The sequence below is a fragment of the Chiroxiphia lanceolata genome, chromosome 22 (assembly GCF_009829145.1).
Source record: "Chiroxiphia lanceolata isolate bChiLan1 chromosome 22, bChiLan1.pri, whole genome shotgun sequence".
Lineage (NCBI taxonomy): Eukaryota > Metazoa > Chordata > Aves > Passeriformes > Pipridae > Chiroxiphia > Chiroxiphia lanceolata.
Window position 1 is genome coordinate 6,105,782 of NC_045658.1, and position 14,655 is coordinate 6,120,436.

At 48.1% G+C, this 14,655-nt stretch overlaps 1 protein-coding gene across 1 annotated transcript; it reads left to right on the forward strand.

The window, feature by feature from the left end:
* Positions 1 to 3,815: 3,815 nt before the first annotated feature.
* On the forward strand, positions 3,816 to 13,878 carry MMP23B (matrix metallopeptidase 23B). The gene is made up of 8 exons (XM_032708954.1): positions 3,816 to 4,172; positions 7,397 to 7,539; positions 8,809 to 8,948; positions 10,301 to 10,468; positions 11,091 to 11,255; positions 11,456 to 11,566; positions 12,438 to 12,564; positions 13,226 to 13,878. The coding sequence occupies exons 1-8, from the start codon at positions 4,002 to 4,004 to the stop codon at positions 13,398 to 13,400; spliced, it is 1,200 nt and encodes a 399-aa protein (XP_032564845.1). The 5' UTR covers positions 3,816 to 4,001; the 3' UTR covers positions 13,401 to 13,878.
* Positions 13,879 to 14,655: the final 777 nt, after the last annotated feature.

Sequence of the window (14,655 nt, forward strand, 5' to 3'; positions counted from 1 at the left end):
GGGCAGAGATCAGGTTCTTCTTCTTTCCCACCTCCCTGTAGAACTCTCAATCCACAACAGGGGAAGCTGATGGGGGTGGTTTGTTTTAATCCTGAATAATGGGCTCTTATCCATGAATAAACAAGAGGTTTCGTGAGAGGTGAGATTCCCTTGGGACAGTCAGGCAGCTGCAGTTCTAGCTCTGATGGTTGTTCTCTCTGTGGCATCTCTTAGCACAAGTTTGTTGTTGTGGATTGTTGTAATACTTGTTGTAAGGGATTGTTCCTGTGCTGTTTTGGGGACTTGAGTGAAGCAGTGCCAGTGTCCTCCCTGGCCTGGGTACCAGGGCTGGCTTTGCTCTGGGATGGGGCAGAGATGCTGGAAATAGTGCTGAAAATAACATTTAATGTTAACAGTGCTGAATAAAGGAAAGGGGAGAAATACTAAGAATAATCCACAGAAGTGAAAAAGTATTTCTATTTGAGCTGAAGCTTGCCCTGGGGAATGGAGCCATATGTTGTGCATTACACAGCAGCCCCCCTTTAAACTGAACATTTCAGCAATTAAGTGAAAAGAGCAAAGCCAGGCTGAGGTGATTGAACAAGGAAAGCGTGTTGTGCTGTGCAAATGATCCAGGGCTTTATGTTTTCCATAGTCTCTAGTTGGGCATTGTGGGTTTTATGCAACATTCCACATAAACATTCCTTCCCTCCTGACAGCTGGTCAGAGCCTGCTGCTCCAGGGACATTTAGTGCATGCAGGGATCTCGGGATATGCATCCCTGACTGTTTGCTTGGACAATCCCAGCTCCCTCCAAAAGATATCCAGGTCCTGGGCACTGCCAAGAGCATGAAGACAAAGCAAAGTCAGTTCTGTGCCTGCCTCCCTTCCCTTTCCCCATCCCACCATATGGGTTCCCTCAGTGTAATGTGTTCCACTGCTTTCAGACACTGTGCAGAAACCAAAGCCAGGAATGTTTTTCTGTCCAAATATAGTCAGGATGACAGTCCTTGCCTGGAGTCCAAACCAAATATCCTCGCTCCAGAACCTGAGACCTCTGGAGCTCAGCAGAACTCTGAGGCTGCAGCAGCTCCCTCAGAGCTGAGTGTGGGGAATACTTTCACCAGTGACACTGGGAATTCTGGCCAGAGCTGGTGCCCTGGTGGATCCAGGTGCACAGAGGCTTTCTCAGGAGTGGTGTTTGTGCACAGCAGTGGGTTCACGTGTCTCCCTTGGCTCCACGAGCTCCATCTGTGAGCCCTGAATGCCTCAGCACAGGAGCACAAGAGCTCTCCCCACCTCTCACTGCCCCGAAAACTGGGCTTTGTCCTGGCCTTGCTGCTGAGGTGCTTTCTCAGCAAATATTTGGCTTGAACTTGAGGAGTTTTTAGAGCATCCTGCAGCCAGTGGCTTGGTGGGCTTGGATGCACAGGCACTGGATTTCTGGGTGAATGGGCACAGAGCATTCCCAGCACGGGGGGGAAGTGAACTAAGGGCAGGGAAGCAGGATCCTAAATGTCACAGAGGTTGTGAGTCGTCTCTGCAGGTAAAGATTCCCATTCAGCCACTGCATGTGGCACAAGATAAGTGGCTCACAGGCAGTATGGTCCCTTCCCATCCAGAATATTCCAGTAACTCCTGGGAAAAGGGCTGTCTTGGCTGTGCTAACCTTTAGTAACTGCATGAATAAGTATTCAGAAACAATGAGGTCCTAAGAATGCACTGTTACTAAAGCTCTGTACAGTAACTCTGCAAGGTTCTGTGCTGGGAAGTATTTTACAAAAACTTTCTTTACAGTGGGACAAAGGAAATTCCCGGTTCCCTCGGGCTGTGGTTGTGCGAGTTCCCAATCTGTGCTTTAAAGCTCAGGTTCCTGTGCTCCTCTTCACAGAAACAAGGCCCTGACTGTGTGCTTAGAAGATTTCAGGTTGCTCTTCTTCAAGATTCCACCCTCTGCCTCAGGCAAGTCTTTCTCCTGCCCGGTGCCGTGGGTCTCACCCTGCAAGGTGCAGGTTCAGTGCAGTCAGGACTGGTGTGAGATCCCCTGCTCTGAGGAGGTGGATGTGCAGTGCATAAGTTGATTTTCAAGCACTGCTGACTCTTCCTGGCTGGGTGAAAGGCAGAGGCACTTGAAGCTCTTGCGCAGTTCTGTGACCGAAACTCAGTGTTCTTCCAGCACTCTTTGATAGCAATATTTTTCTTTTCAAGCCAGTGCTGTTTTACTGGAGAAGAGCTCTTGGCTGAAGGTTCTGAGCCCCATTCCAAGGCAGTTTTTCGTTCAAGACTCCCTTCTCAATCAGTCTTTGTAGGTGTGTTCTCACCTACAGAAAGCAGCTTGTTCAGGGGGACTCGAGGCATTGATCCTTCAGGAGTTTGTTGTTCCCACTTTCTCACTTGGTGCTTTGATCTGCAGCTCAAACCACAAACGGAGCTGCATTTGCATCTCTCTTTGGAGCTCCAAACAAAGGGCTTTTTCAGAGGGTTCATGCACAGGCACGTTCCTTCTGCCAACTGTGCTACTGGGGAGGGAGGAACCATCCCTAGAAAGCTGCAGCAGCAGCTGAGGTGAGCCAATTCCATGGGAGGTAGAGCCCTGCACCCTGGCTTTCTGCTTTTCATCACAGTTCCAGCTTCCCTTTGTAATTCTATCCATAGCTTCCTTCCATGTTACCCCTTATTCTGTCCTTCTGGTATCTGAACAACTGCTGCACGTTGTCCTCTCTCTGCAGAAAACATGGGTTTTCTCCAGGGGAGAGCTTGGTGGGAATGGAAAGGGAAAATTTTCGTGCAATTGTACACACAGACTCATTGGTCTTATTTATTCTGAGTTGTTTGAAAAGCTCCAGGCCAGCTTTAGTCTGAAAATACATGAAAATTATGAAACGTTGCAAGCTCATGAACTAGGGGGAAAAAATGCAAATGAAACAATTGTTCTTTATTACGATTACAAGAATTTTCTGAAACCTTTCAAATGCCTCAGATACCCCCAAGGAATGTTTTATATGGGCTGGCAACAGACCTACCCCCCCTCCTCCCTGGCATTTGCTTGTGAAACTGGGAGCTTGCAGAGTTCCTTTTCCTCTGGCTGGGCAGAACTGGAGCTGAGGTCACTCCCCCCCTCAGGACCAGGGGGTGACCCCACAGGAAAGTGCAGCTGTCTCTGAAAACCTGAGAATTTCTGAGTAAGCTTTTTAAAAAAGTCCTGAACCAATTCAAGTCTGGAGCCTGGAGATGCCTCCAGGAACCTCCCAGCTCAAGACAAAGTAGCCACTTCCCCAAGTCAGTCTGTGTGACCCCAAAATCAGTACGGTTCTGAAAATACTCATCTTCCTCAGTGTGATCACCCAAGTACACCAGAAACTTGCAGATCCCTTGCTGAGCTTGATGGGAGAGGGAGCTGATGTTTACTTTTCTGTGAGTTTGTAAACTCCTCGAGCAGTTTCCCAAGCAGAGAAAGCCCTGCCTGCTCTCACTGCATCTTGTTTCTCTCTCTCCTCCTGAAGACAAGCCCTTGACAAATGACAGCTCTCCAGCGTTCAGCATCCCTAATGAAACATTCCAAGGGCATGATGCTGGCTGCTGGATTCCCTGTGCTGCCCCCTCCCCCAATTCTTTCATTACATAAAGCTGACAACTGCAGATTTGTCCCCTGTTGATTACACAGTTAAAGAAAGGAGTTCATGTCCAGCCCAGCTTGTTTCACTTTGCTGCTGTTCCTCCGCCAGCCCAAATTTCAGCTGCAGTAACATGATCCCACTTGGCAGAGCCTGAGAGAATCTCTGGCACATTGGGAAGAGGCTTAATGTAAAGTCTAGTTGGTTTTTTTTTTTTTTCCTTTTTTTCTTTTTTTTTTTTTTAATTTTTTGAGAGCTTTTTTTGAAGCTCTGGTGGTTCTGCACAGCTTTGGCAGGAGCTGCAACGGGCTCCTCGCAGATGCTCCAAATGTGAGCACAAGATGAGCTCAGTGCAGGGGATGTCTTAGTGCCTGTCCCAGCTCCCTCCAAAAACTATTAAAGAGAGACATGGACCAAGCAGAAGGACTTTGTGCAGACAGCAGGAAAGGCTTCCCCTCACTGGACAAAAAAAAGAGCAGTGGCTGGAGAACCGTGGTGGGATTTTTGTGCCTGTTCCCTGTGGTGGCTCTGCTGGCGGTTGTGGAATATCCAGCTGGAGCTGCAGTTCAGGAAAGTCAGGTAGGAGAAGGGATCTGATTCTCAAATGCCTGGAAGGGGTGTGGGGTATCAAATACCTGTATATTCTGTTTGGAAGGTGGATGCATTCAGGGAGAAATCTGAATACAGAGAGAGATATCTGATCTAAATAGAGAAATATCTCGTAGGGTAACAAGGTGTGTTTAGGGCTGGTTGAGTCCCTTTTGGCAAAGGATCCCTAAAGGTGATGGTGCATCCCAGTGGAGTCAGGTTGTCAGAGGTGTTTGCAGTCTGGGGTAACCAAACAGTGGAGGCACAAAAAATTTGGGTTGTTTTCCCCCGGAGCTTTGGCTGTTCCTGTGAATCCTCTGCTCTCCCAGCCTGGGATGATGTGGCATTGCATGTCCTGGGATTTCTGGAGCAGCTGAGCTTTCCTAGGAACTCAGGGCTTGTGTAGGACCTAAACTGGGTCCTACAGAACTCTTGGCTGGTATTTACTCTCATTCAAGGTCCATCCATTATTAAGACGTGCTGGGAGAATCTGAATCCAGGGGGAACTCTGGTAAGGCTCTGGGACTTTCAGGAGCTGATCTTTATTTTTGCTTTTAGCTTAAATTTGGCTTTTAAATTTATATTTAAAAAAAAAAATCTTTAAGTGCATCTTCTCCTGGGTTTTTTTTTGTGTTTATGAAGCTCTTGGCACTGGCCCCCCTTGTTTGCATCACATGCTCAAGGCTGTTATTAATTGGTCCTGATTCAGAGTTATGTTATTGTGTGGTTTGAGAGGGGAACTGCGTGGCCAGGAGGGAGAAGGGAATTAATTACAGTCGTTACAGCTCAGTGAAGTAACTTACTGGAGGTCTGACTGCAAGGGGGAATAATGCAGAGCAGGGATGTTGGCCAGTGTCTGCCTTTATATTTATATATATATATATGTCTCATATATATTTGAGATTATATATATAATTTCAACAACAACTATGTGTGTTGTTGAGAGGGAGAACTGAACACCTGCCCTTCTAGTACCTCCCAAGCATTTTGGAGTTTTTGAGACCTTAACCCACAGCTGAATGAGTTTCTTCCTGGGAGTATCTGACCTCTTCAGTTCTTTGTATTCCCAAAGTCTTGGATCTCTGGCACCTGGACAGATCCTTTGATGGAAGTTATACTGTGAATTTTTAACGAGGTCACTCCATTTCTGTCAGAACCCCACGTCTGAGCTGTGCTCTGGGCGCTTCCCTACCCTCCCCCAATTCATTCTGCAAGGCTTTTCTTAATTAAAAGCATTTTGTTGCACCAGTGGTGGGTAGAACTGAGCCTAAAGGAGAACAGAGACAGGCAGAAGTTTTGAGCAAGAGAACTCAGCCTCTGCACCTCTTTTGGTCCAGTGGGTCCCATTCATGTCTCAGGGGTTGATGCTGGGCCTGGGTCACCCTCAGTTTGATTTGGATTTTGAGGATAAGTTCACTAGTGACACATTATTTTAATTGTTTCCCTTTGCCTGTTCAGCACTAATGAATGGCCTGAGGGTTTTGAGCTCAATGGCTGTAGAAAAGACAATCATTTTTCTCCCTTGGGGCTGCAGGAGAGAGCAAATTCAGTGTTCTGGCTTTGCTCAGGAGCAGGAGCATCCAGCACAGGGACAGAGAGCTGCTCACCCCAGTGTGAGTTAACAAATCTCCTGAGCTGGAGTCCAGAGACTGACAGAATTCCCAGTAATCCTGGGCTCTTCCTGACTGATGCCAGATTACATTAATAATGTAATCAACCCCAATACTGGCACGGGATTGCAGAGAAAACAACAAAGACAGAAAGGATTTGCATAATGCTCCACTGCTTGAAAGAACTGCAAAAAAAAATAAAAGGGGAAGATAACTTATTATCCTGTAATTATGAGCTAATCTTCTCCAGGCTTCTCTTGCAGCTCCAACAGACCCTTCACCTTGTCTGTGCTGCTCAAAAGGATGCGAAATTTTCCTTTCATATGGAGGGAAAGTGGCATTCTCAGAGTAGAAGCCACTGGAAGTGAAGGGAGAGAGACAACAGCCACTGCACCCACATCACCTGTGCCTGGGGAGGAAGGGGCAGGGCCTTGAGCTGAGTGACCCAAAGCTGTGATCCAACCCCCTGCCAAAGCCTTTCAGCTCGGGGGGCAGTGCTGGTTCCACCTCTGCTCTCCGGGGTGTCCCTCGAGTTCCTTGTGGGCAAAGACTGTGCTGGGCTCTGATGGTGAGTCAGAGCCAGGGCTGAGCTGCAGGAAAGGCTGAAAACTGCCCTCCTGGGAAAGAAAGAGGCTGAGATTAGATCAGGGTGGAAGGAAGAGTGGCAGTGAGACATGAGAAAGGAGGCTGGTTTGCTGTTGGGATGGAATCCCTCAGGATGGTAAGTGCTGGTGCTCCGGGCACATCTGGCAGCCGTCGCTTCAGGGCTCTTGTCCTCCCCTGCCACTGCCTCACTGTGACACCAGGGACGTGCTGCTTTGGCTCTCAGAGCCTTGGTTCTTCCATGAGGAAAATGAGGACAGCTCTTATTTCCTGTGGAATGTGCTGTGAGGCTGAACAGACTCGAGCTGGTGCAGCTTTTGTACCACAGCTGCCATACCTGTCACTTGGGAAGTGTCCTGGTGCCTCTGGAGCAAAGATGGCTCACAGATATTCAGTGTCTTAGTCCTGGAAAGGGGAGACAGAGCAGGAAGCCATCCAGAAAACCATGTTGGGTCCCATTCTTTTACCTCCACTGCTCAGGATGAAAAGGCTTTTCTAATTGGAGTCAGACGTGTCACTAAATTTGATGTCTTTTACTGTTCGATGGTTTAAATCCTCTCCAGGGTTTCCAGGGCTGCTGTTTACTTTGAAGGCATTTCAGATCCACAGCACAGCTCTTATAAAGAGCTCTCTGCACAAAGAGCTGCCTGTTTTAGTCATTTTTCCAGCTTTACATTTCTTCTGTGGCGAGGCTGGAGAGCAACAGGAAAGCGAAAAGGAAATGAAAACTTTCCAGGCAGAGCTGCAGCACTTGCCGTGGCCAGAAGCCTCCTGAAGCTTCATTTCTGCTCCATCTGTGCCACAATCCAAGAGGAGGGTGGCTGCAGTGCCCTGGGGTGGGATGGTGCAGCCAGACAGGACCATCTTGTCTCCTGGACACCCCCAAGGCAGCTCCAGTTGTGCTCCCCAGCCTGCAGATGTCCTGTACTGGTCTTTTTTACTGCACACTGTTCAGGCCTGGGGTGTCTCCCGTCCCTTCCAACCTACTGCTTTGTCTTTAAGGAAGATGCCACATCCCCTGGCCTGCACAGAGAGGGTTCCTCAGCTTTGCAAAGCCCAGCTTTCCCTCGTCCTCCAGCGCGGAGAAAACGCTACACGATCACCCCGGGGCACTTGAGATGGGACCACTTCAACCTGACCTACAAGTAAGAGGGATCCTGGGGCCTGAGTTCTTCCTGCCACGGGTTTGGGTATTGCCCATGTGGTTATTGCTCAGCCCTGTGCAGGGAGAGCTGCTAAAGCCACTCTGAAATAGGAATAATCCTACAAATGCTGCACCTCTCACTTCAGTGAAACCCTTCAGGGCAGATTCAGGCTTCCTGAGCAGGGACCTCCCTCAGAAGGTGGTGACTGGAGGACTAACTCTGTCATGCTGATGTTTTTAACAGTTCTGTTTGAACCTAAACCATCCCCGAGGGAAATCCCTGTTGGGATTTCGAGATCTCTCTGATTTCAGGAGGACAGAGCTCTTGGTGCTTTTAGGAATCTCTCTCCCTGTTGTCTTTGGGAAAGGATTTCAGCTCTTGGATTATTAGTAAACAGTAAAAAGCCCTTGACAATCCTGGGGTGAGGGAATGCTGTGCTCCTTTACAGGAGCATCCCAAACAGGCTCAGCCTCACCAGAGCCTTAATTGTCCAGGTTTCCCCTCATTAACAGCCTGGCTTGATACGAAACCTTCTGCTCCCTTTAGGGTGTGCTGGGACGAAGGGAGAACATAATCAGCATAGCTAAAAAACAACCAGAGGGGATAGAGAATATACCCAACTTTTCCCCATTGAGGCAATTCCCTGAATGCAGATCTTCCCGTGGGCCAAGGTAAGTTTCCAGGAGCCATCTGTGCATTCCCATGGTACAAACAGGGCCTGCACCAGTTGTCCCCCAGCTCGCCCCGTAGCCTAACCAAAAACCTCTCTTGGGTCTCTCTCCCATGGGATTTAGAGCTTTTTTCCAAAGGAAATAACTTGATAGGAATACAAGTCTGATATTCTTTGGGGCTCTCTTTCAGAAGTTCTACCTGGGAGTATTTTACACCATTGTTCACATCCATGGTAGCCCAAGTGTCAGGAGCAGGAGTTCCCTGCTACTGGAATGCAGTTGTTTCCTCTTCCAGCAACCCTGCACAGCAGACTGGGAGACATCAGGATAAAAACAGTTATCTGAGAGAACCTTGTCTTAAGTGCTGTGCTTGAGAGGAGGAGCAAAAGCTGTAGTGCAGAGCACGTGGTTGTAGAGAACACCAGCTCTTTATTCATCCCCGTGGGGGTTCATTAAACGTGGGTAACATCCAGTACAGACAACACCCGATTTGAACCTGTTGGAGTGAACAGAAATCCTTGTCTGTCTGACAGCGGCCTCCAGCCGGTGTTTGAGGAGGGGAGGGTGTTTTTCCTGAAGCTGTCGTGTGTCCCTGCAGAATCCTGTCCTTCCCGAGGAACCTGCTGAGCGCCAGGGACACGCGCCGGGGGCTGGCGGCCGCGTTCCGCATGTGGAGCGAGGTGTCCCCCTTCAGCTTCAGGGAGGTCCCCCGGCACCTCCCCAGCGACCTCAAAATCGGTGAGTCCCCGAGGGATCCAGGGATTGACTTCCAGTGTGTAAAGCAGGGGGTGGGAGGCAGGAGATGTTCCTCCTGTGCCAGGCGGGCTCGGCCTCTTGGAGGAGGGTTGGGGCGTCCTTTAGTCAGGCAGAGAAACTGCTTTTAGCTTTTATTGCTTATAATTTTCAGAGAAACTACTTTTAGCTTTTAATACTTATTATTTTAGCTTTTATTACTTATTATTTTAGCTTTTATTGCTTTTTAATTTTTATTGATTTTTATTAAAATTCCTTGTTAATATTTAGGAAATCATCATCATCATCATGATTAACGCTTTCTGTGAACCTTGTGGTCAGGAAGCTTTAGGGATTTGCTAAGAATTAACACTCTGCCACTGGGACAGATGGGGAAATCCACAGATTCCTGTCCCAGAAATGCAGAAATCCCCAGATTTGTATTCCACAAATGGGGAAATCCAGAGATTCCTATTCCACAAATGGGGAATTTTGCAGAAGAATAAGAATCTGTAGATTCTTGTCCTGCAGATTGGGAATCTGATTGTTGGAAGGTGAAGTGCCATGCCCAGGGTCACACAGAGCCAGGGCAGGAGACGGATTCCAGTTGTTCCTGGGTTTAGTCTCCCTTTTGTTGATCCCACTGGAGCACTGCCTTGGCTCCCTCCCCTCCCTCCTGCCCCTCTCTTGCTCTGTAGTTGTTCTGGAGTTCCTGGGACCTGGAAAAACATCAGTGCTGAAGTTTTTCTGCTCAACCTCAACCTCAGATGTAAATCCTTCCTGGGATTTATGGTCTGTGTGAGATCCTGATTTCCTGTGCATGTGGCAGCAGGACTGAGACAACCAGCAGACTCCCCATCATTTCGCAACTGGCTCTGGTGCTGCAGGACCCTGCTCAGAGCACATGATGTGCTTCCAGGGGTCTGTCCTGCTCCCTGTGAGCTCCAGGTCCCCAGTTCCAGGGGATGCAGGATGCACTGTGATCCTGCTGTGGTGCTGACAAAGAGATGGGGAGCAGCTCTCACTGTAACTCTACCCCTGCTTATTGGCATTTAAAATAGAACAGTTCCGTCCCGGGGTTATCAGTTCAGCTTCTCTCTTAAAAAAAATCATTTCCACGTGATGTTGCAAGACAAGCTCAGCATTCCCTGCTGGGAAGTAAACTTATTTGTGTCCACTGGGAACAGCTCTAAATCCAGGGGCAGCACGTGGCCATCAGTTACTTTGCATTTGTCTTTGCTTTTGTGGCTCTGGAGGTCGGAAAACACGTGGGATCCCATCAGAGACCTTTTTAGTGACTCAGGAGTTCACTGACCCTGCCAGATCCACTCAATCTGCTGCTTTTTCTTTTTCCACAGGCTTCTACTCCATCAACCACACGGACTGTCTGGAGTCCCTCACCCACCACTGCTTCGATGGCACCACGGGGGAACTGGCCCACGCCTTCTTCCCACCCCACGGAGAAATCCACTTCGATGACCACGAGTACTGGATCCTGGGGAACACCAGGTTCAGCTGGAAGAAAGGTAACAGGGAGTGCCTGGGATTTAGCTTTCAATCTGGGGTTTATCTGACGTGGGAAAGGGGCAACAGAGCCAACTGTGGTTTTGTGGGGGTTTGGAAGCTGCTCCTCTGCCCCGTGACTCAGCTGGGCCAAGGGACCCTGTGGGGTGGCAGGGCTGTTTCTGGCTCAATTATTCCATGGAATTACCCCATAGTTCAGTCTTAGCCTTCAGTTAAAATCCACCCCTGCTGGATGCAGGGTTCAGGATGCTGCCAAGAGGCTTGAGTTTGTCCTGTGGGCTGAGGGGGATGCAGAGCTCAGTGGAGGCCCTTTCAGACTGGAATATTCCTGCTAAAAACCCCATTTCCAGTTCCAGCCCAGGGCTGTAGGAACCTGACAAGAGTGAGTGTTGCACAGGGACAGGCCTTCAAACATTGCTCCTTTGGAGTCTGGCACTGCTCTGTGTCCTGCTGCTGGAAATTAGGAGCATGTGGAAATAATTGGCTTTATTTGGACCCAACAAAGAAGATGAAACTGGGGCAACCTTTGACAGGACCATGCTAGTGCTAAACTATTTCCTCTGGGTTTAGGATTAGCAAACACACTTTACCACACAATTCCAGCTGGTTTTCCCTTCCTTCCAGGTGTTTGGCTGACAGACCTGGTCCATGTAGCAGCTCATGAAATAGGCCACGCCTTGGGCCTGATGCACTCCCTGAACCCCAACGCCCTCATGCACATCAACGCCACCCTGACTGGGAAAAAGACCATCTCCCAGGATGAAGTGTGGGGAATCCACAGGCTTTATGGTGAGGAACCAGGGCTCTAGATCCTGTGGAGCTCTTGTGGTGTCAGATCCCAGCTCTGTTTGTGCTCCTCCTTTAGATTCTTCCCTGTCCCAGCTCCCCCATTTACACTCAGGGATCTGATTAAGTGAAGTGTTGGTTTGTTTCTCAGAAGGAACTCCCTCCCCCAGCCCCTCTAATGCCCATTTCTCCTCCTGTTTCAGGCTGTAAAGACAGATTATTTATGTGCCCAGCATGGGCAAAAAAAGGCTTCTGTGAGAAGCGCAGGAAGCTGATGAAGAAGCACTGCCCATCCACCTGTGACTTCTGCTACGGTATCCAAGGTTTCTTCTGGGATTTGGGGAGGGGTTTTACGTAGAGGGAGGAGGTAGAAGTTATTTAGGGAGAGGCAGGATCTTAATTTCACACTAGAGATCAGTGGGTGCAAGTGATGCAGCTCTAGGCAGCACAACAGAGATGGGGTCTCAGGTATTTAAGGTGAAGGCCTGGAATTAGGGGGCAGCTTTTATGTTTAAACATTAAACTGTCTCATTCCTCTCTAGTTTAACTGAACCAGTGACAGGGGACAAATACCACAGGCAGGGAGAGGGAAGGGCTGCAGGGCAGTTCCTGAGGCAGGGAGGGGACAGAAACACAAGGGGTGTCTCAAGCACAGCTGGGCTTGAGCTGCTCCCAGAAAAGGAAATAAAGGATGTTAATCGTGATCCAGCCTCTCAGTTTTACTGATCCAGATAAGGGACTAATGCAGGATCAGGCCAAGTTGCTGCAGCTGTGGAATTAACTTCAGACAAATAACTGGCCTTAAGATGTACCATGGAACTGGTACCTCTTTCTCCAGCACAGCACTGGGGTTTTTTTAGGCCAGATTAATGGAGAGATGCAATCAATTATAAACTCATATATGAGTTTGTATAACACTTTTGGGACTGTTCATATCCTCTTCCATAGCTGTGGACTAGTTGATTTTTATCCATCTCAGTTTACACATCACAAAGTAAGTTTTTATCTTTGCATGTAAATCATGTTACGTGTCCATCCAAGAACCGCTCGTTTTCAAATTCATACTTTCAAGGCTCCTTAAATGACAGCCTAATTCTGTGCAAGTGTTTTGGAAGGACCAAACTTGCTGATGAGAGCTGCTCACTAACTGCTGCCACTTCCCTCTCTCCTCTCTGGGGGGGACAGAATTCCCATTTCCAACGGTGCCCCCGACTCTGCCCCCGCCAAGGACCAAGACCAAGACGGTTTCTGAGGGCAGGAACGTCACCTTCCGCTGCGGGCAGAAGATCATCCATAAAAAAGGCAAAGTCTAGTAAGTGCCCCATCCCTCCTCCCAGTCCTTGGGAGCCTCTGCAGCTTGCACACGGAAAGGATGAGGGAGGATGGCAAACCTGGGTGACTGGGAATGGAGTTGTTTATAATCTGGAGGGTGTCACTGGCTCCTTCCAGAGTTGGAAGAGTGATTGATCAGAACGTTGCAGAGCTTTTCTTTGGCCTGAAAGCAGAGCTCTCAGAAACCACCAGGAGGTCAAAAAAGGATAAAATCCCATTCTCATACAGAGCACAAAGCTAATTCCTACAATCAAGCCAAATTCCCTGACCCATATTCTGAAAAAACAGAAAAAAAACCTTAAATTGTTTTAGTTCACTGTTATTGAGCTGTTACTAAAACACAAGCATGTTATTTAAAGCTGAGAGATTGGCCCATGAGTTGGTTTAGACTGAGGACCCAAATTCCCATTAACTTTTCCCATTAACTTTTCCCATTAACTTTTAGTGAGATTCAAGCTCCACAATTACTCAGGATTGTGCCCTGTTGCACCTGAAATACAGAGTAAAACTCAACTGTGTTTTCCTGAAGTCCCATCTCTGCTCTGCACTTAAAAATTTATTGGGAGAAAGAACAACTAACACACACGTTGAACTGTGCTAGACATTTGTAGTTTTAATTTCTGTTGTTTTTCTTATGACAGCTGGTATAAGGATAAGGAGCTTCTGGAATACTCATATCCAGGTTATTTATCCTTAAATGAAGATCACATGAGCATCATTGCAAATGCAATTAATGAAGGAACTTACACTTGTATAGTGAAGAAAAAAGAAAGGATCCTGACTACTTATTCCTGGAGAATCAGACTGAAGCACTGACAAGGCCCTGGAATGAGCTCCTTCAGTTCCTGCTAGTTCTGTTTCAAATTGTTTCTTTGGCATTTTTTTATATTTAATTTCCAGTAGTGCAACTGAACTTCTCCATCAGCTGCTTCCTCACCCTGGGCAACAGAGACTCTGAGACTGGTTACTGGAATGTAAAAAACTCTTCCAAATTAGTTTTAATGACAAAGAATTTATCAAGTATGTGCTGTACAGAGAATTAAAAAAAAAAAAATTTTTTTTTTTTTAAAGAAAAGCGTCAGATGGTGCAGTTGAACTGTGTGGATCCCTGGGAACTGCTGGAAAACAGGAGCAGAACTCCATCAGCCACCAGGATGGCTCAGCTGGGCTGCACTGGAGGCAGACTGGGGAAGGAAGAAGGAGCAGTTTAATACTCTGGAAGTGTTTCTGCCCTTGTTTTAGATCCTGGTGCTCTGCAACACAAGAAGTTCTACACAAGCCTAAACCCCAGGAGGAGGGTGTGGGGCACAGCAGCCCTGCCTCACTCAACTCCACAGTCCATCAAGTATCCCCAGAACATCTTTTCCCCCCAAATACCCTTCCCAGGGTTTGTATTTATTACTTTGATCCCAACAGGCCCCGAGTGCTCAGAGCTTGTCCCTCAGGTGTCCGAGCCACAAGCAGACAAGTGATTTCCATCCCTGTCCTCCCCCAGGATGAGGGAAATGTGCCACATCCAGCTGGAAGAGAGCACGAGGAGTGGTTGGCAAAGCTGGGGTAGCAGTGCAGGGAAGCTGGGAAGGGAATAATTCCATGTCAGATACAAACTCTGCAGTCACTCATGGTTTAATCCTTGAGTTCACACAGGCTCTGCTTCCGCGGACTTCTACTTTTCAAAAGGTTACTGAGCTCCCTCTCCAAGGAATCTTCTGGAATCGGGAATGTTTCAGTGACAGACTGGTGACAGAGCTGTTTCTCCTTCAGAAACAGAAACATTCCTGCACAGGGAAAACAACTCAGCTGCTTCCAAACCTCACCCCAACTTCAGCACCTCCTCCTTCCAGCTCCAAGGCCTTTACCCTCAGAAAAACTCTTCAAAATGTACTGAGAGGGATAGAATGTTTATGATTTCTGTTAATCCTGTTCCTGGCCTGGGGCCCAGTTCTGACTGCTTGAAAATTTGGTGTTTTCCAAACCTCCCTTGTTCCCAGAACAGAGTGAGCCCATTACAAATCAACAACTGCAAGGGATGTGATATTCCAACACAGTTCCTCCTCTGGTCTTTCCTGAG